The sequence below is a fragment of the Chlorocebus sabaeus genome, chromosome X (genome assembly GCF_047675955.1).
Source record: "Chlorocebus sabaeus isolate Y175 chromosome X, mChlSab1.0.hap1, whole genome shotgun sequence".
Lineage (NCBI taxonomy): Eukaryota > Metazoa > Chordata > Mammalia > Primates > Cercopithecidae > Chlorocebus > Chlorocebus sabaeus.
In genome coordinates this window covers 494,081-516,047 of record NC_132933.1, presented here as the reverse complement: position 1 = coordinate 516,047, position 21,967 = coordinate 494,081, and the positions used below count along the sequence as shown (strand labels likewise).

The following is a 21,967-nucleotide window of genomic DNA, read 5'->3' as shown; positions in this document are numbered from 1 at the left end:
CCATCTCACACCAGTCAGAATGGCTATTACTAAAAAGTCAAATAACAGATGCTGGCAAGGCTGTGGAAAAAAGGGAATGTTTATACACTGCTGATGGGAATGTAAATTAGTTCAGCCACAGTGGAAAGCAGCTTAAAGATTTATCAAAGAACTAAAACAAACTACCATTCGACCCAGCAAACCCATTACTGGGTATCTACCCAAAGGAAAATTAATCATTTTACCAAAAAGATACTGCACTTGTATATTCACGATAGTACTATCTACAATAGCAAAGACATGAAATCAACCTAAGTATCCATCAACAGAGGATTGGATAAATAAAATGTGGTATGTATATACCTACATCAAATACTATGCTGCCATAAAAAAGAATGAAATCATGTCCTTTGCAGCAACATGGATGCAGCTGGAGACTGTTATCGTACGTGAATTAACGCAGAAACAGAAAACAAAATACCACATGTTCTCACTTATAAGTGGGAGCTAAATAGTGGGTACACATGGACACAATGAAGGGAACAATAGACACTGGGACCCACTGGAGTGGGCAGGAAGGAAGGGAGGCAAGGGTTGAAAAACTACCTATTGGCTACTATGCTCACTACCTGGTGATGGGATCATTCATACTTAAAACCAGAGCATCATGCATATACCCATGTAACAAACATGCACATGTAACCACTGAATTGAAAATAAAAGTTGAAATTATAAAAAATGGAACCTGAGGCTTAGATTGGTCAAGTCACTTGCCCAATGTTACCAAGATTTTAAGCAGATGTTTTGACACCTTCTCTACTAGTGTTTCAGCATGTCAAAAGGACAAGAACAAAGTCTCAACATTTTCTGGTTTCCTTCACAACATTACATCACATCTCATTCATAATATGTGTTCGATTAATTTTGCCAGTTAATTAAAAAGTGTATGACACTTGAACATTGGGTAATTTTAGAAGTATTCTAGATCAGAATTTGAACATTTCAACAGTAAGGAGAAAGGAATAAACTCACGATGAACACGAATCTTAGTTTCTACTTCTTTTTTTTTTCTTTGCCAGCCTTCTGATATTGGTTAGAAAGTTTTAATTAGCAGGAACATGGCCACAAAACAAACAATATGATGGTAACAGTGAAGAATAATTCATTGGAGGTACTGTGCTGTAAATAACTGAGAATTGACTACAAAGAAGAAAGTATTTCTTTAAAACCTGTCCTTTGGGATAAGAATTCTCAAATCACTTTGTTTTTCTTGTAAAGATCAGAGGTAAACTGCTATTTTCATCACATTATATCAAGGATACAAACTATCAATGTGGCTTGTCTGTTGATATTGACTTTGATCATGTGTTTTGAGGTAGTGTTTGCCAGGTTTCTCTACTGCAAAGTTACTCATCCCCATACAAACTGTCATACTCTACTCTTTAGAAGCAAGTCATTAAGTACAGCTCATACTCTAAGCTTAAGAACTGAAGCTCCATCAGCTTGAGTGGGAAAGATCTACATACACTATTTGGAATTCCTCTGTAATGGGAGATTTACCTCTTTTCCTCCATTTATTTATTTAGTCATTTGTTTCCCTATGGACTCATCTATTTTATACTTTGTGTTATAATCTAATACTGCAATACAGACAAACCTCAGCTTATGACCATTTGGCTTACTTACAAATTTTCAAGTTTATGGTGGGTTTATTGGGATGTAATTGCATGGTAAGCTGAGGAGCATCTGGACTTATGGTTTGACTTATGATTTTTTGACTTTATGATGGGTTTGTTGGGGTATTAAATGCCTTTTCAACTTATAATATTTCTAACTTATGATGGGTTTATCAAGTCATAGCCCCATCAGAAGGTGAGGAATATCTATATTTTATTGCTGGAATTTTTCCAAATTTGGCAATCTTTCAGGATGACTCCTCTATCCCTTTGCCATGCCCTCATTTTTTTTTTTTTTTTAAATTCCTTACTTTCCGGTACTATGAGATTCTCCGGGTCCATCTCATATTTCCCCTGTCCTGGTCGTAGAATCAGTTATTTCTCCAAGGAGCTCTAGTTCCTTTTATTGGAGAATGATATTAGAATCCAAGGTCTTAGCACTGGGTGTGCTAGTTGCTACTAGGGTACTATTGCTTCCAGGCCCTCTCAGGACACAGGGCTAGGAACTATACATATATACTGCCTCATGTATATACACATGTGTAATTATTTTTGTATCTATTCACTTCTGTCAATATTAAGTTAAACGTGAGTACATACTGATGTCTCTGAATCGAATCCAGTACCACATAGTTCATCCTAGCCTTCTTTTCTTGATTATTTGTACTTCCCACCTATAGATCATTTACTTATTTTTTCAGTCTTAGTATACATGTATGGCTGTTTCAGAATTGTCTACACATATCTCCTTGAGAAACAACTTTGCCAATTAGAGTGTAATGTTTATGTATAGTTTCTTTATATTTTGTTTTATATTTTCCAGAAGAAACACTGTTTCACAAAGTTACTTTGAGACTATATGGTCTTTTAAAGTTTGGTAGAATTTCCCTGTGAAACTCTCTTCTTTGATACTTTTTAAAAAATGTTCTCTGTTTCTTCTATGAATATTGATCTCTTTAATTTTTATATCTCTAATAAAGTTGTTTGTGGTAATCATTACTTTCCTAGGAAATTATCTCTATTATCTAGATTTTCAAATTTATTTGCACAGAGGTGTGCAAAGTAGTCTCTTATAAAGTCTTAAATTTCTTCCAATAGTTATTTCCCCATTCTTTATTTTGCATATTTTTGCTTTCTCTGTTTTATTTTGATTAATGTAGCTAGTGGGTTGTCTATATTATCAATCTTTTAAAAAATAAGGATTTTGATTCATTAACTAGGTGTATGCTATTTCGATTCTCTTTTGTTAATTCTTACTTTTTTTTGTTAATTTCTTGTGTTCTTTTACTTAATTTGTTGTACTTATAAGTTTCTTTTTGTTTTTTGCTGGTGCTCTACCAACATCCCTTTGGACATTTTTTTAAAGTTGTATTAAAAACACATAGCTTAAAACTCATCATCTTAACTATTTTGAAGCAGAGAGTTGAGAAGTGTTAAGTATATTCACATTGTTGTGCACATTTAAAAAATTTTTGTTAGCTCAATATTTAATCAATTTATTTTCAATCTTTTATTTTTACTAATAGCAGTGTTTAGTGTTATAAAATTTCCTCTGATCACTGCTTTATATTTATCCCATGGATTCTGATATGAAGTGTTTACATCATCATTATTTGTTTTAGAGGTACTGTAGTTTTGGTTTATATTTTTCCTTTAAACCAAGAGTTGTTTAATTGAAGGTTTTTAAAATTTATTTTTAAATGTATAATGGGCACATAATTGTACATATATATGGGATACAATGTGGTGTTTCAATGCATGTATACACAGTATAATGATCAAATAGGTGTGATGACCATATCCATCACAATAAACATTTGTTATTTCTTTGTGGTGACAACACTTAAAATCTACTTTTCTAGCTATCTTGAAATATATGCTACATTATTATTTGCTATAGTCACCCAAATGTGGTGAATACCAAAATTTATTCTTCCTAAGTGTAACTTTATACCCATTGACCAACATCTTTCAGTGCCTCTGCCTTCTTTCTCTGCCCAGCCCCTGGTAACCACGATTCTACCCTCTACTTGTGTGACATCAACTTTTTAAAATTCCACATATGAGTGAGATCATGTGGTGTTTGTCTTTCTGTGCCTGGCTTATTTCATTTAACATTTCAAATGTATTCTATCAATTGTAACTTGCTAGTATATTGCATGTATTCTGAAATATGCTGATGAGAGGATGTATCTCAAAGGTTATCAACATGATTGCATTTCTCTGCCACCTAACCATACACTATACATTTATCTTGACTCTGTGGTTTTCAAGGACAGTACTTTCAACTTGCTCATTGCCTTACTTTTCTTTGAACCTATTAAAACACTACTTCATTTAAATTTTATCTAAACTCCACCCTTCCACCAAAACCTAAAATAACCCCATATTTTCCTTTTTAGATGCTGCACTTATGCTTGTGTTTCTCCTTTGAGGGAGCAGTAGTTTAGTTCAGCTTTTGTTTCCAGATTTGAATGATTTAAGAGTACTTTAGCAAGTGAATCTGAATATGTATAGTAATGTAACATTTTAACTTTTGTAGAAAGTTTTGTAATTATCTAAGGACTGTTTACCTTATCCTTTTATGGATAACAACAAGACCTTTTGGTCAGTCACATTTCTTATTTTCCTTTTCATTTTTATGAATAAAAGATTCAGTTGACTTCATTTCTGGTTTTTTAAAATTATGTTTTATTTAATGAGTGCTTCTTCATTTAAAAATAATATAATCTGGTCACAAAGGCTACATTCTCATCTCTGGCCATGAGATGGTCATAGTTCTAGGCGTCAAATGCTGTTCTATGACCAATTGATCTTGATCTCTTCCTAGAGCTGATTTTAAAAATCATTCTTTTAGAATCTGCCTCTCTGATATGCTCACTCTCTGAATTTGTTATTTGTATCAGAAATAAACTCATGTATATATTAAACTAGCAAAAATGTGGAATTATTTTAACAATTTGTATGGAAATGTTTCTAAGGACCAGGGTGAGATTGTACCTCTACTTATGACATTTATAACTGCAGACATCTGTTTAGCTTATATGTATGCATTCCAGGAATTCAAGCAAAGGGCAAAAGATCGTGATGCTTTCCATGTCATTCAGGATTGCAGTGGTTTGCCATACAAATAAAGCAAATTAAGTAAAAGTGGGAAGACCTGTAAAATACAGTGGACAGATCGTTTATGGCTAACAGAAAATACAGAGTTCCTTTCCATAAGAGAGTTGGACAGAAGAAACAGTATTTTTCATATTCTTATTTGCAGAAACTTTTCTAATATGTCATTAAGTAAAATCTGATCACAAATACAGCCTTTTCTCCTGTAAGAGCTGTCCTAACTCTTCTGTTTAGCTACACTTGCATAAGTATTTTCAATTTCTTTGTCTTCAGGACACGTGTGGGTAAATTCTTCACGGGCATAGGCATTGTGGAGATAACGCCAGACTCCTGAGAATTCTGCTGGAATGTCAAAGTCACGATATTTCTTGGCAGCAACCTAGAATTTTGCAAAAAAAAAGAGGAAAAAGAAAGGCATCAGTAATATGTCTACTATGTAGAAATATATCTTAGAAGTCAAGATTATCAAAGGCATCTTATCGACACAAAAAGCACTATAAAATAAACTATGAAGTAGACTCGAATCTTGGACTATTTTGATGTTTTGTCTACAAATGTTGACAAAACCATATGCTTACAATCATGTTTATATTGATTCCATATTTAATTATGACTATATTTAGTGGAAGGAAGCACAGAAAATGAGCACATATCCACCACCACTAGACTAAGAGTTTATTTAGAGTCCTATGTCTTATTTCTTTATGTATTCTCTGTGTTTGGCATAGGACTCAGAGAGTAAATTCTGCATAAGTCTGTGCAATAAATATTTGTTAAATTTATGATTAATTCATCATAATATGAATAGCCCAAATTGGTTATTCCCTATTATGATCTAGGCACTGTTCTAAGCATTTTAAATGCTTTAATTTATTTAATTCTCTTAACAATTCTGTAAATTAGGTAATATTATTATCCTTTATAAAATAAAGACAAGACAGTGGAAAATACCTTCTGATTTAGAAAGAAAGAAACAAGTTTTGCCCGGGCGCGGTGGCTCATGCCTGTAATTCTAGCACTTTGGGAGGCCAAGGCAGGCGGATCACTTGAGCCCAGGAGTTCAAGACCAGCCTGCGCAACATGGTGAAACCCTGTCTCTACAAAAAGTACAAAAAATTAGCCGGGCGTAGTGGCATGCACCTGTAGTCTCAGCTACTCAAGAGGCTGGGGTGGGAAGACTGCTTGAGCCTTGGAGGTGGGGGTTGCAATAAGCCTTGATCATGCCACTGCACTCCAACCTGGGTGACAGAGCAAGATCCTATCTCAAAAAAGAAAAAAAAAAAAAAAAGAAACAAGTTTTAATACTTCCCAGAAGAGATCATTATGGATTTTCCGTCTAAAGAGAAAAAAGAGATGTAGATACTACACATGATGATGATGATGATAATGACAAAGCTATAATATAATAATACTGCACTGGAAGGTCACTGTGTTTTGTGCTGGCAACTGGCAAACCCCTCCCACCCATTCAGCCTGCCCTATAAAGACTTACTTTAATAATGTTCAGCTTGGGTAACAAGCTACAATCAGCCAGTGTTAGCTGATCCCCATCCAAGAATAGTCTTCTGGAAACTGTGGGTTCCTCAGCACTGTCTGGATCAATTTCATCCAGAAGTGGGGTGTTTAAGTAGTCATCCAGACGCTTGAATTCTTTGAGCAGAGATTTTTCAAAATCTGAGGCAATGAAGGACTTGTAAATGTATTGTCTTTTGACTAAATACAGTCTAAATATGCTTTCCTTACATTTAGACACCTCTATCTATACATACTGCTTACACTGGCTCTTCAACATCTAGTTAACTATTTAGAATGCTCAACTACTCACTGATACGACAAAGTAAGATCAAATAGTGAGTGTAAATCTTTTGGGCTTTTCTTAGGGAGTTGCATTGTCAGGAGAGTAAAAGAAAGAAAAGTGATACATGTTATCCAACTCAGAAGAGTTAGAAAGTGAAAGAAAAAACACAGTTCTTGTGACTCAGAGGACAATAAACCTATTTAAGAATGTTCATGGGAAATGGTAGGTGCTACAGTTTAAGAAACCTTAAAGGTACACCGTCTTGCAGTTAGTTCACACCTGGTAATTGCTATATTGAATTTTGAGTTCTAAATCTAATAAAACTTCATGCAAGGGAATTTCAGAGGAGAGAACAGACAATGAGGGGAAGACTAGGCTAGTCCCCCAAATATACTATATATTCAGGAAAATTCTATTTTTGCTGAGTGAGAGTATGAAAAGTGAGGAAAAATAGAGATTTAAAGAAAGGTATCTTACTCTTATTTGCCTCCTTTTGTGTATTCTTAATGTATGCAGAAAACTTGGCAAAGAGGTTACAGCCCACATCAAAAGACTCCTTGTACTTGGGACTCAGGTGAGGGTACCTTAAAAAGAAACACGAGTCAACTATCATTTGCACATAACATGACAGAGACCAGGTGCCCTAGCTTGCACTATACTGAAAATGGAAGTTCTGGAAAATTGCGCTGGAAACTAAACACCCTTAGAAGTCTCTCAGTAGAAGTTTATATTTTTTTCCAATCTCAGAACACTTTAGTTTCTAAAGTTCACAGGGAAATCAGTTGTCTGGAATCCAAAGCTCATTTATCTGTTTCAGCTGGGCGCAGTGGCTCACGCCTGTAATCCCAGCACTTTGGGAGGCTCAGGTGGCTGGATCACCTGAGGTCAGGAGTTTGAGACCAGCCTGGCTCACATGGTGAAACCCCGCCTCTACTAAAAACACAAACATTAGCTGGGCGTGGTAGTGGGCGCCTGTAGTCCCAGCTACTCAGGGGGCTGAGGTAGGAGAACTGCTTGAAGCTGGCAGGTGGAGGTTGCAGTGAGCTGAGATCGCGCCATTGCACTCCAGCCTGGGGGACAAAAGTGAAACTCAGTCTCAATAAAAAAGAAAAGAAAAAGAAAAATATGATTTCAAATATTGCAACTTATAAAACAAATGATGGAATAAATTGGATGGAGAAAATGGGAAAAAAGGAGCCAAGATATCCTCTCTTAGTAATACAAAGCTCAGTTAGCATAATTAAATAAAATAATGTAATAATATAATTCACCACACTAACAAATCCAATAAGAAAACCCAGATGATAATGACTAGATGTGGAAAAGTATTCAAGAAAAAATCAGCACCTCATGGAGATATCTGTGCTCCCATGTTCACTGCAGCATTACTCACAAAAGTCAACATATAGAAACAACCTAAGTTCCCATCAATACATGAATGGATATAGAAATTGTGATATATATATGTATACTAGAATATGAATCAGCCTTAAAAATAATGAAATCCTGTCATTTGCAACAACATGGATGAACCTGGATGACATTGTGGTAAGTGAAATAAGCCAGGCACAGAAAGACAAATACTCTATGATCTCACTTTAAAAGGTCAAATATATAGAAAAAAAGAATAGAGCAGTGATTACCACGGACAGTGGGGGGAGGAAATAGGGAGATGTAGGTCGAAGGGTACAAAGTTGCAGTTATGTAGAATGAGTAAGTCTAGAGATGTAATGTATAATATGAAGACTAATAATATTGCATACTGAATATTTGCAAAGGATAGATTTTAGGTGCTCTTACCATATAAAAAGGGTAACTATATGAAGCGATGGATATGTTAATTTGCTTGACTGTAGTAATCATTGCACTATGTATATGTATATCAAGACATCATGTGATATACCTTAAATATATACAATACAAACAAAGACTAAAACACTCAATTCCTTTTCATAACACAAAAAACTCACTGCAAGCTAGAAATGGTCAGGTCAAAAACTTAGGTATCTAACCTGATTCCTCTCTTTCCCTCTAACTTGACATTTGATCTATCAGCAACTCTGGTCAGCTTACCTTTCAAAATGTATCCAGAATCTGTCCACCTCCCCTGCCCCTGCCCAGTCCAAAGCCTATATTACTGTAACATCCTCCTGACTATTATCCCTACTCCCATACTTGTCCCTCATACACCTTGAATATTCTCCACCCATAGACAGAGCAATCATGTTAAAATGTAAGTCATATCATGTCTTTCCCCTACTCATTATCCTGCAATGTCCTCATCTCAGAGTTAGAGCCCAAGTACTCATAGTGGTCTACAAGAACCCACATGATATGAGCCACCTTCTTTCCCACCCAGTCTATTAACCACCCAGAAGCCAGAGTGATGGCTTTCCCCTACTCAGTACTCTGCAATTGTCTTATCTTATTGAGTCACAGCCTAATTCATTACAGTAGCCTATAAGGACCCACATGATGTGATCCCACCTTACCTCTCTTCTCTCATATCCCTCACTCGCTCAATTATGACACAGACTTTCTTGCTATCATTCAAATAGGCCTGGAACGCTCCTGCCCCAGAGCCTTTTAACTTGGTCTGCCCTTAGATGAGGGGGACATATGCATTTTCTCTCACATATGTGCATGCCTTGCTCCCACTTTTCCTTCACGTCTTTTTCATGGGTATCTCTTTCTAAGTGAAGCCTTTCTCTGGATGCTCAATGTCACACTGCAACGTCACTCCTTTCCATAATATCACTACTTCTCTCTTTTGCTTTATTTTTCTCTTTAGCAGGACAGTTTTAAATTACCTGTGTTATGCCTTCCCCAACCCCAGGCAACACAGTATGGAGAGAGATGCCCTTTCTTTGGGAGAAGAAGTAAGTGAACACCAGACTTTGCCTTAGACCCAAACACTGAGCCCAACACAGTAAAGTCTAGCCCTGGACAGGCCATGATTACCCCAGACTTTAGGCTGGTCCCCACAAACTTGGGCACTAGGCCAGCCCTTGCAGCCCCAATGTCCAGGCCATCCCTGCAGATGTAGTCTCCCATCCTTGGGCCAGTAGCCCCAGACTCCAGACTTCCTTCAGCAGCAGGTCATACCTCCAGGCTTGCACCCCTCCAAGACAGCCCCTTCACTTCAGGACAGCCACTGTACCCCCAGATTCAGCTTTCAGGCCCTCTCCATCACAAGACTAGCATGCTTGGACCCCAGTTTAAGGCAAATACCCACAGACCCAGTATCCAGACCAACTCAGCTCTAGGCTGGCCTTCACACTCCCAGGCTTTGAGTCTGTCCCAGTGCCACATTGACACCCATGGACCTCAGCTCCAGGCTGGCCCCCATGGCCTCAGGTACCAGGTCAGCACCCAAAGATTCAGCCTCCAATATAGCCCTTATGGGCACAGACTCCAGGCCATCCCTGGTGGCCCCAGATTTCAGGCTGGCCCATTCAAGCTCAGGCTTCAGGCCCAGACCAGGCTCCAACCCAGCCCAAAAAAGGCTGGCCCACACAGCCCTAGGCTTCAGGTCCAACCCAGTACTAAGCTGGCCTCTTCAACCCCAGACTTTGAGCAACAGTAGCAGAATACACATTATTTTCAAGTGCATACAGAATATTCACCAGGATAGATCATATGTTAGGCCACAAAACAATTCTTAACCACTTAAGAAGATTGAAACTATATCAATTATTTTTTCCAACCACAATGAACATCCTTGTCTTGTTTCTGATCTTAAGGGGAAAAACTTCAGTCCTTCACTATTGAGTACAATGTCAGCTGTGGGTTTTTCTTTTTTGTTGTTGTTTTATTGGGTATTTTATTATGTCAGGAAATGTGCTAAGTGCTATAAATGCATGATCATATTTCATCTGTGCAATGTATTTTTTTCATTTCTTTTTTTTATTATACTTTAAGTTCTAGGGTACATGTGCACAACATGCAGGTTTGTTACATATGTACACATGTGCCATGTTGGTGTGCTACACCCATTAACTCATCATTTACATTAGGTATATCTCTTAATGCTATCCCTCCCCCTTCACCCCACCCCACAACAGGCCCCCGTGTGTGGTGTTCCCCTTCCTGTGTCCAAGTGTTCTCCTTGTTCAATTCCCACCTATGAGTGAGAACACGCAGTGTTTGGTTTTTTGTCCTTGTGATAGTTTGCTGAGAATGATGGTTTCCAGCTGCATTCATGTCCCTACAAAGGGCATGAACTCATCCTTTTTTATGGCTGCATAGTATTCCATGGTGTATATGTGCCACATTTTCTTAATCCAGTCTATCATTGATGGACATTTGGGTTGGTTCCAAGTCTTTGCTATTGTGAAGAGTGCCACCATAAACATACGTGTGCATGTTTCTTTATAGCAGCATGATTTATAATCCTTTGGGTATATACCCAGTAATGGGATGGCTGGGTCAAATGGTATTTCTAGTTCTAGATCCTTGAGGAATCACCACACTGTCTTCCACAATGGTTGAACTAGTTTACAGTCCCACCAACAGTGTAAAAGTATTCCTATTTCTGAACATCCTCTCCAGCACCTGTTGTTTCCTGACTTTTTAATGATTGCCATTCTAACTGGTATGAGATGGTATCTCATTGTAGTTTTGATTTGCATTTCTCTGATGGTGAGTGATGATGAGCATTTTTTCATGTGTCTGTTGGCTGCATAAATGTCTTCATTTGAGAAGTGTCTGTTATATCCTTTGCCCACTTTTTGATGGGGTTGTTTGATTTTTTCTTGTAAATTTGTTTGAGTTCTTTGTAGATTCTGGATATTAGCCCTTTGTCAGATGGGTAGATTGTAAAAATTTTCTCCCATTCTGTAGGTTGCCTCTTCACTCTGATGGTAGTTTCTTTTGCTGTGCAGAAGCTCTTTAGTTTAATTAGATCTGGTTTGTCAATTTTGGCTTTTGTTGACATTGCTTTTGGTGTTTTAGTCATGAAGTTCTTGCCCATGCCTATGTTCTGAATGGTATTGCCTAGGGTTTTTCTTTTCTTCTAGGGTTTTTATGGTTTTAGTTCTAATATTTAAGTCTTTAATCATCTTGAATTAATTTTTGTATTAATTAATTAATTAGGTGTAAGGAAGAGATCCAGTTTCAGCTTTCTACATATGGCTATCCAGTTTTCCTAGCACCACTTATTAAATAGGGAATCCTTTCCCCATTTCTTGTTTTTGTCAGGTTTGTCAAAGATCAGATGGTTGTAGATGTGTGGTATTATTTCTGAGGGCTCTGTTCTGTTCCATTGGTCTATAGCTCTGTTTTGGTACCAGCACCATGCTGTTTTGGTTACTGTAGCCTTGTAGTATAGTTTGAAGTCAGGTAGCATGATGCTTCTGGCTTTGTTCTTTTGACTTAGGATTGTCTTGGCAATGCAGGCTTTTCATATATGGCCTTTATCAGATTGTAGAAGCTATTTTCTATTCCTAGTTTGTTAAGTATTTTTATCATGAAACAGTGTTAGAGTTTGTCAAATGCTTTTTTATGCATCAATTGAGAAAATCATGTACTTTTTGTCTTTTACTGGTATTATTTATTTCTTCATATGGCTTCACATTTCTGTCTGGTGTCCTCTCATTTCTGTCTAGAGGACTCTCTATAGCATCTTGTAGGGCAGGTCTACTAGCAATAAATTTCCTCAATTTTTGTTCATGTAGAGTGTCTTAATTTCTCCTTTATTTTTGAAGGATCATTTTTGCCAAATAGAGAATTATTGGTTGACAGGTTTTTTTTTTCTTTTAGCACTTTAAATATGTCTTCTCTCTGCTTCTGGCCACCATGGTTTCTGATGAGAAATCTTCTGTTAATCTTATTGAAGATCCCTTCTATGTGATGAATTACCTCTTCCTTGATGCTTTTAAAATCCTTTCTTTGGCTTTGGCTTTGGCTTTATATAATTTGATTATAGTGCATCTTGTTGTGGATCACTTTGAGTTTATTCTACTTGGAGTTCATTGAGTTTCTTGGATGTGTAGAGCAAGTTCCTTCATCAAATTGTCAGCCATTATTTTTTTCAAATATTCTTTCTACCTCTTTCTCCTCATCCCTTCCTTCTGGGACTCTCATTATGTACAGCTTGGTAAATTTGGTGGTGCTCCACAGGTTTCAAGTTCTATTCTTTATCTTCCCTTTCTGGAGACTAAATAATTTCAACTGACTTATGTTTCATTTTGCTGATTTTTTTTTCTCTGTTCAAGTTTGTTGTAGAAAACCTCTAGTAATCTCTGATTTCTTTGAGCAGTGGTTTGCAGTTCTCCCTGTGAGATCTTTCACCTCCTAGTTAGCTGTATTCTTGAGTATTTTATTCTTTTTGTGGCAATTGTGAATGGTTTTTTTTTTTTTCCTGATTTGGCTCTCAGCTTGACTGTTTTTGGTTTATGGGAATGCTAGTGATTTTTGCATATTGATTTTGTATCCCGAGACTTTAGTGAAGATGTTTATCAGCTTAATAAGCTTTTGTGCTGAGACCGTGGGGTTTTCTACATATAGGATCATGTGACCTGCAAACAGGGATACTTTCATTTCCTCTCTTCCTATTAGAATGCTCTTTATTTCTTTCTTTTGCCTGATTGCCCTGGGCAGGCCTTCCAATACTATGTTGAATAGGAGTGGTGGGAAAGGGCATACTTGTCTTGTGCTCATCTTTAAGGGGAATGCTTCTAGCTTTTGCCCATTCAGTATAATGTTGGGTGTAGGATTTTCATATATGGCTCTTATTATTTTGAGGTATGTTTCTTCAATACCTAGTTTATTGAGAGTTTTTTTTTTAAATGAATGGATGTTGAACTTTAACAAAAGCCTTTTCTGCATGTATTGAGGTAGTCATGAGGTTTTTGTCTTTAGTTCTGTTTATGTGACGAATCACATATATTGATTTTTGTATGTTGAACCAACCTTGCATTCCAGGGATAAAGTCTACTTGGCACAAACAAATGGAAAAACATTCCATGCTCATGGATAAGAAGAATCAATGTTGTTAAAATGGCCATACTGCCCAAAGCAATTTATAGATCCAATACTATTCCTATTAAGCTCCCACTGAGATTCTTCACAGAACTAGAAAAAACTATTTCAAAATTCATATGGAACCAAAAAAGAGCCCAAATAGCCAAAGCAATTGTAAGCAAAAAGCACAAAGCTGGAGACATCACACTACCTGACTTCAAACTATACTACAGGGTTATAGTAACCAAAATAGCATGGCACTGGTACAAAAACAGGCACAGAGACCAATGAAACAGAAGAGAACCCAGAAATAACACCACATACATAAAACTATCTTATCTTTGACAATCCTGACAGCAACCAACAAGCAATGGGGAAAGGATTCCCTGTTCAATAAATGGTGCTGGGATAACAGGCTAGCCATATGCAGACGATTGAAATTGGACCCCTTCCTCACATCATATACAAAAATTAACACAAGATGGATTAAAAACTTAAGTGTACAACCCAAAACTATGAAAACCCTAGAAGACAACATAGGTAATACCATTCAGGACATAGGAATAGGCAAAGATTTCATGACAAAGATGCCAAAAGCAATTGCCCAACAAAAGCAAAAATTGACAAATGGGTTTTAATTAAACAAAAGAGCTTCTACACAGCAAAAGAAACTGTCAACAGAGTAAACAGACAACCTACAGAATGGGAGAAAGTTTTTCCAAACTACGCATCTGACAAAGGTCTAACATCCAGCATCTATAAGGAACTTAAACAAATTTACAAGAAAAAAATCACATTAAAAAGTGGGCAAAGGATATGCACAGACACTTTTCAAAAGAAGACATACATGCGACAAATAAGCATGTGAAAAAAGTGCATTACTGATCATCGGAGAAATGCAAATCAAAACCACAATGAGATGCCATCTGACACCAGTTAGAATGGCTATCACTAAAAAGTCAAGAAATAACAGATGCTTGCAAGGTTGTGGAGAAAAGCAAACACTTATACACTGTCGGTGGGAGTGTAAATTAGTTCAACCATTGTGGAAGACAGTATGATGGTTCATCAAAGATCTAAAAACAAATACAGTTTGACCCAGCAATCCCATAACTGGGTATATACTCAAAGGAATATAAATCATTCTATTATAATGACAGAGGCACATGTATGTTCACTGTAGCACTGTTCACAATAGCAAAGACATGGATTCAGCTGAAATGCTCAACAATGATAGACTGGATAAAAGAAAAGGTGGTACATATACACTAGGAAATACTATGCAGCCATAAAACAGAACAAGGTCATGTCATTTGCAGGGACATGGATGGAGCTGGAAGCTGTCATCCTTAGCAAACTAATGCAGAAAGATAAATCCAAATAATAATGCATATTCTCACTTATAAATGGGAGTTAAATGATGAGAAAACACGGACACATAGAGGGGAACTACACATACTGGGGCCAATCAGAGGGTGGAGAGTGGGAGAAGGGAGAGAATTAGGAAAAATAACTAATGAGTACTAGGCTTAATACCAAAGTGATGAAATAATCTGTGCAACAAACCCTTATGATACAAGTTTACCTATGTAACAAACCTGTACAAATACCCCTGAACTTAAAATAAAATTAAAAAAAAGAAAACTTCTAGTGAACTTTTTGAACATTATTATACTTTTCAGCTTCAGAATTTCTATTTGGCTTATTTTTATAATTTCTATATTTTTATTGATATTCTTTATTTGTTGAGACTTTTTTTCTGGCTTTCTGTAGCTTTTAAAGCATAGTCAAGACAGTTGATTTAGGTGGGCGGAGCAAGATGGCCGAATAGGAACAGCTCCAGTCTCCAACTCCCGGCGCGAGCGACACAGAAGACCGGCGATTTCTGCATTTTCAACTGAGCCTCTGCTGCTGATACCCAGGCAAACAGGGTCTGGAGTGGACCTCAAGCAATCTCCTACAGCTACAACCTACAGCTGAGGATCCTGACTGTTAGAAGGAAAGCTATCAAACAGGAAGGACACCTACACCAAAACCCCATCAGTACATCACCATCATCAAAGACCAGAGGCAGATAAAACCACAAAGATGGGGAAAAAGCAGGGCAGAAAAGCTGGAAATTCAAAAAATAAGAGCGCATCTCCCCCGGCAAAGGAGCGCAGCTCATCGCCAGCAACGGATCAAAGCTGGACGGAGAATGACTTCGACGAGATGAGAGAAGAAGGCTTCAGTCCATCAAATTTCTCAGAGCTAAAGGAGGAATTACGTACCCAGCGTAAAGAAACTAAAAATCTTGAAAAAAAAGTGGAAGAATTGATGGCTAGAGTAATTAATGCAGAGAAGCTCACAAACGAAATGAAAGAGACGAAAACCATGGCACGAGAAATACGTGACAAATGCACAAGCTTCAGTAACCGTCTCGATCAACTGGAAGAAAGAATGTCAGCGATTGAGGATCAAATGAATGAAATGAAGCGAGAAGAGAAACCAAAAGAAAAAAGAAGAAAAAGAAATGAACAAAGCCTGCAAGAAGTATGGGATTATGTCAAAAGACCAAATCTACGTCTGATTGGGGTGCCTGAAAGTGAGGGGGAAAATGGAACCAAGTTGGAAAACACTCTTCAGGATATCATCCAGGAGAACTTCCCCAACCTAGTAGGGCAGGCCAACATTCAAATCCAGGAAATACAGAGAACGCCACAAAGATACTCCTCGAGAAGAGCAACTCCAAGACACATAATTGCCAGATTCACCAAAGTTGAAATGAAGGAAAAAATCTTAAGGGCAGCCAGAGAGAAAGGTCGGGTTACCCACAAAGGGAAGCCCATCAGACTAACAGCAGATCTCTCGGCAGAAACTCTTCAAGCCAGAAGAGAGTGGGGGCCAATATTCAACATTCTTAAAGAAAAGAATTTTAAACCCAGAATTTTATATCCAGCCAAACTAAGTTTCATAAGTGAAGGAGAAATAAAATCCTTTACAGATAAGCAAATGCTTAGAGATTTTGTCACCACTAGGCCTGCCTTACAAGAGACCCTGAAGGAAGCACTAAACATGGAAAGGAACAACCGGTACCAGCCATTGCAAAAACATGCCAAAATGTAAAGACCATCAAGGCTAGGAAGAAACTGCATCAACTAACGAGCAAAATAACCAGTTAATATCATAATGGCAGGATCAAGTTCACACATAACAATCTTAACCTTAAATGTAAATGGACTAAATGCTCCAATTAAAAGACACAGACTGGCAAACTGGATAAAGAGTCAAGATCCATCAGTCTGCTGTATTCAGGAGACCCATCTCACACGCAGAGACATACATAGGCTCAAAATAAAGGGATGGAGGAAGATTTACCAAGCAAATGGAGAACACAAAAAAGCGGGGGTTGCAATACTAGTCTCTGATAAAACAGACTTTAAACCATCAAAGATCAAAAGAGACAAAGAAGGCCATTACATAATGGTAAAGGGATCAATTCAACAGGAAGAGCTAACTATCCTAAATATATATGCACCCAATACAGGAGCACCCAGATTCATAAAGCAAGTCCTTAGAGACTTACAAAGAGACTTAGACTCCCATACAATAATAATGGGAGACTTCAACACTCCACTGTCAACATTAGACAGATCAACAAGACAGAAAGTTAACAAGGATATCCAGGAATTGAACTCATCTCTGCAGCAAGCAGACCTAATAGACATCTATAGAACTCTCCACCCCAAATCAACAGAATATACATTCTTCTCAGCACCACATCGTACTTACTCCAAAATTGACCACGTAATTGGAAGTAAAGCACTCCTCAGCAAATGTACAAGAACAGAAATTATAACAAACTGTCTCTCAGACCACAGTGCAATCAAAGTAGAACTCAGGACTAAGAAACTCAATCAAAACCGCTCAACTACATGGAAACTGAACAACCTGCTCCTGAATGACTACTGGGTACATAACGAAATGAAGGCAGAAATAAAGATGTTCTTTGAAACCAATGAGAACAAAGATACAACATACCAGAATCTCTGGGACACATTTAAAGCAGTGTGTAGAGGGAAATTTATAGCACTAAATGCCCACAAGAGAAAGCAGGAAAGATCTAAAATTGACACTCTAACATCGCAATTAAAAGAACTAGAGAAGCAAGAGCAAACACATTCGAAAGCTAGCAGAAGGCAAGAAATAACTAAGATCAGAGCAGAACTGAAGGAGATAGAGACACAAAAAACCCTCCAAAAAATCAATGAATCCAGGAGTTGGTTTTTTGAAAAGATCAACAAAATTGACAGACCACTAGCAAGACTAATAAAGAAGAAAAGAGAGAAGAATCAAATCGACGCAATTAAAAATGATAAAGGGGATATCACCACCGACCCCACAGAAATACAAACTACCATCAGAGAATACTATAAACACCTCTACGCAAATAAACTGGAAAATCTAGAAGAAATGGATAATTTCCTGGACACTTACACTCTTCCAAGACTAAACCAGGAAGAAGTTGAATCCCTGAATAGACCAATAGTAGGCTCTGAAATTGAGGCAATAATTAATAGCCTACCAACCAAAAAAAGTCCAGGACCAGATGGATTCACAGCTGAATTCTACCAGAGGTACAAGGAGGAGCTGGTACCATTCCTTCTGAAACTCTTCCAATCAATAGAAAAAGAGGGAATCCTCCCTAACTCATTTTATGAGGCCAACATCATCCTGATACCAAAGCCTGGCAGAGACACAACAAAAAAAGAGAATTTTAGACCAATATCCCTGATGAACATCGATGCAAAAATCCTCAATAAAATACTGGCAAACCGGATTCAGCAGCACATCAAAAAGCTTATCCACCATGATCAAGTGGGCTTCATCCCTGGGATGCAAGGCTGGTTCAACATTCGCAAATCAATAAACATAATCCAGCATATAAACAGAACCAAAGACAAGAACCACATCATTATCTCAATAGATGCAGAAAAGGCTTTTGACAAAATTCAACAGCCCTTCATGCTAAAAACGCTCAATAAATTCGGTATTGATGGAACGTACCTCAAAATAATAAGAGCTATTTATGACAAACCCACAGCCAATATCATACTGAATGGGCAAAAACTGGAAAAATTCCCTTTGAAAACTGGCACAAGACAGGGATGCCCTCTCTCACCACTCCTATTCAACATAGTGTTGGAAGTTCTGGCTAGGGCAATCAGGCAAGAGAAAGAAATCAAGGGGATTCAGTTAGGAAAAGAAGAAGTCAAATTGTCCCTGTTTGCAGACGACATGATTGTATATTTAGAAAACCCCATTGTCTCAGCCCAAAATCTCCTTAAGCTGATCAGCAACTTCAGCAAAGTCTCAGGATACAAAATTAATGTGCAAAAATCACAAGCATTCTTATACACCAGTGACAGTCAAACAGAGAGCCAAATCAGGAATGAACTTCCATTCACAATTGCTTCAAAGAGAATAAAATACCTAGGAATCCAACTTACAAGGGATGTAAAGGACCTCTTCAAGGAGAACTACAAACCACTGCTCAGTGAAATCAAAGAGGACACAAACAAATGGAAGAACATACCATGCTCATGGATAGGAAGAATCAATATCGTGAAAATGGCCATACTGCCCAAGGTAATTTATAGATTCAATGCCATCCCCATGAAGCTACCAATGAGCTTCTTCACAGAATTGGAAAAAACTGCTTTAAAGTTCATATGGAACCAAAAAAGAGCCCGCATCTCCAAGACAATCCTAAGTCAAAAGAACAAAGCTGGAGGCATCACGCTACCTGACTTCAAACTATACTACAAGGCTACAGTAACCAAAACAGCATGGTACTGGTACCAAAACAGAGATATAGACCAATGGAACAGAACAGAGTCCTCAGAAATAATACCACACATCTACAGCCATCTGATCTTTGACAAACCTGAGAGAAACAAGAAATGGGGAAAGGATTCCCTATTTAATAAATGGTGCTGGGAAAACTGGCTAGCCATAAGTAGAAAGCTGAAACTGGATCCTTTCCTTACTCCTTATACGAAAATTAATTCAAGATGGATTAAAGACTTAAATGTTAGACCTAATACCATAAAAATCCTAGAGGAAAACCTAGGTAGTACCATTCAGGACATAGGCATGGGCAAAGACTTCATGTCTAAAACACCAAAAGCAACGGCAGCAAAAGCCAAAATTGACAAATGGGATCTCATCAAACTAAAGAGTTTCTGCACAGCAAAAGAAACTACCATCAGAGTGAGCAGGCAACCTACAGAATGGGAGAAAATTTTTGCAATCTACTCATCTGACAAAGGGCTAATATCCAGAACCTACAAAGAACTCAAACAAATTTACAAGAAAAAAACAAACAACCCCATCCAAAAGTGGGCAAAGGATATGAACAGACATTTCTCAAAAGAAGACATTCATACAGCCAACAGACACATGAAAAAATGCTCATCATCACTGGCCATCAGAGAAATGCAAATCAAAACCACAATGAGATACCATCTCACACCAGTTAGAATGGCGATCATTAAAAAGTCAGGAAACAACAGGTGCTGGAGAGGATGTGGAGAAATAGGAACACTTTTACACTGTTGGTGGGATTGTAAACTAGTTCAACCATTATGGAAAACAGTATGGCGATTCCTCAAGGATCTAGAACTAGACGTACCATATGACCCAGCCATCCCATTACTGGGTATATACCCAAAGGATTATAAATTATGCTGCTATAAGGACACATGCACACGTATGTTTATTGCAGCACTATTCACAATAGCAAAGACTTGGAATCAACCCAAATGTCCATCAGTGACAGATTGGATTAAGAAAATGTGGCACATATACACCATGGAATACTATGCAGCCATAAAAAAGGATGAGTTTGTGTCCTTTGTAGGGACATGGATGCAGCTGGAAACCATCATTCTTAGCAAACTATCACAAGAACAGAAAACCAAACACCGCATGTTCTCACTCGTAGGTGGGAACTGAACAATGAGATCACTTGGACTCGGGAAGGGGAACATCACACACCGGGGCCTATCATGGGGAGGGGGGAGGGGGGAGGGATTGCATTGGGAGTTATACCTGATGTAAATGACGAGTTGATGGGTGCAGCACACCAACATGGCACAAGTATACATATGTAGCAAACCTGCACGTTGTGCACATGTACCCTACAACTTGAAGTTTAATAATAATAAATAAATTAAAAAAAAAAAAAAGAGCTTTTCAACAGAAAAATTCTACATGTTAAGAAATAAATTTTTTTCAATATTCTGTACTATAAAAAAAAAAAAAAAAAGACAGTTGATTTAAAGTCGTTGTCTATTAATTCACATGTCCATGTCTCCTCAGGGACAATTTCTATTAATTTATTTTTCCCCTTGAGAATGGGCCATACTTTCTTGTTTCCTCACATGCCTCAGTTTTTTTTCTTGAAAACCAGATGTTTTGAATGTTATAATGTAGAAACTCTGGAAATCTGATTGATTCTCCCACTCCCCTGGTCTTGTTGTTGCTGCTTATTGTGGTTTTTGTTGGTTTAGTGCATTTTCTTAACTGATTTTGTAAAGCCTATATTTTTTTTGGTATGCGTGGCCTCTGAAATCTTTATTCCATCAGCTTTAGTCAGCTATTGATTTTACAGAGATTTTATTAAACTCCTGGAAGCAAAACAAAGAAACAAACTATGAAAAGAAAAAGCTTTCTTAGTTTTTTTTTTTAATTATTATTATACTTTAAGTTCTAGGGTACATGTGTATAACTTGCAGGTTTGTTACATATGTATACTTGTGCCATGTTGGCGTGCTGCACCCATCAACTCGTCAGCACCCATCAACTTGTCATTTACCTCAGGTATAACTCCCAATGCAATCCTTCCCCCCCACCCCCATGATAGGCCCCGGTGTATGATGTTCCCCTTCCCGAGTCCAAGTGATCTCATTGTTGAGTTCCCACCTATGAGTGAGAACACGTGGTGTTTGGTTTTCTGTTCTTACGATAGTTTGCTGAGAATGATGGTTTCCAGCTGCATCCATGTCCCTACAAAGGACACAAACTCATCCTTTTTTATGTTTTTGAGGGTTGGTTCTGTGTTGGGGCTCTCCTTCATTGCTTAGCTACACAGTTTAAAGTTCTGCCTTAGCCTTCATTTTCTGCTTGTGCGGTGCCTGAAGTTTAGCCAGAATCAAGAGCCTAGAATCTTGTCAGTTCTTTTGTGAGCACACATCTAGAAATGGGTCCATGCATAGTCTTCTATAGTCCTCAGAATACATAAAACGTTTTGAAGCCATTATTTCCCTAAGCATCCCCCAAGTATCCCAGCCTCTTTCTTCCTGGGATTTTTTTTTTTTTTAATTGAGATGGAGTTTTGCTCTTGTTGTCCATGCCCAGGCTGGAGTGCAATGGCGCGATCTCAGCTCAC

General features: G+C 37.7%; 1 protein-coding gene across 1 annotated transcript in view; it reads right to left on the bottom strand.

Annotated features, from left to right (window-relative positions):
• Nucleotides 1-4,828: 4,828 nt before the first annotated feature.
• CLIC2 (chloride intracellular channel 2) overlaps nt 4,829-21,967 on the bottom strand; it is a 41,507-nt gene continuing 24,368 nt past the window's right edge. The window contains exons 4-6 of the mRNA XM_007993217.3: nt 7,051-7,157; nt 6,268-6,449; nt 4,829-5,154 (exon numbers count right to left, since the gene is read on the bottom strand). Coding sequence (XP_007991408.1) covers nt 4,993-5,154; nt 6,268-6,449; nt 7,051-7,157 — 451 coding nt within the window. The 3' untranslated portion in view covers nt 4,829-4,992. The remainder of the gene's footprint in view (nt 5,155-6,267; nt 6,450-7,050; nt 7,158-21,967) is intronic.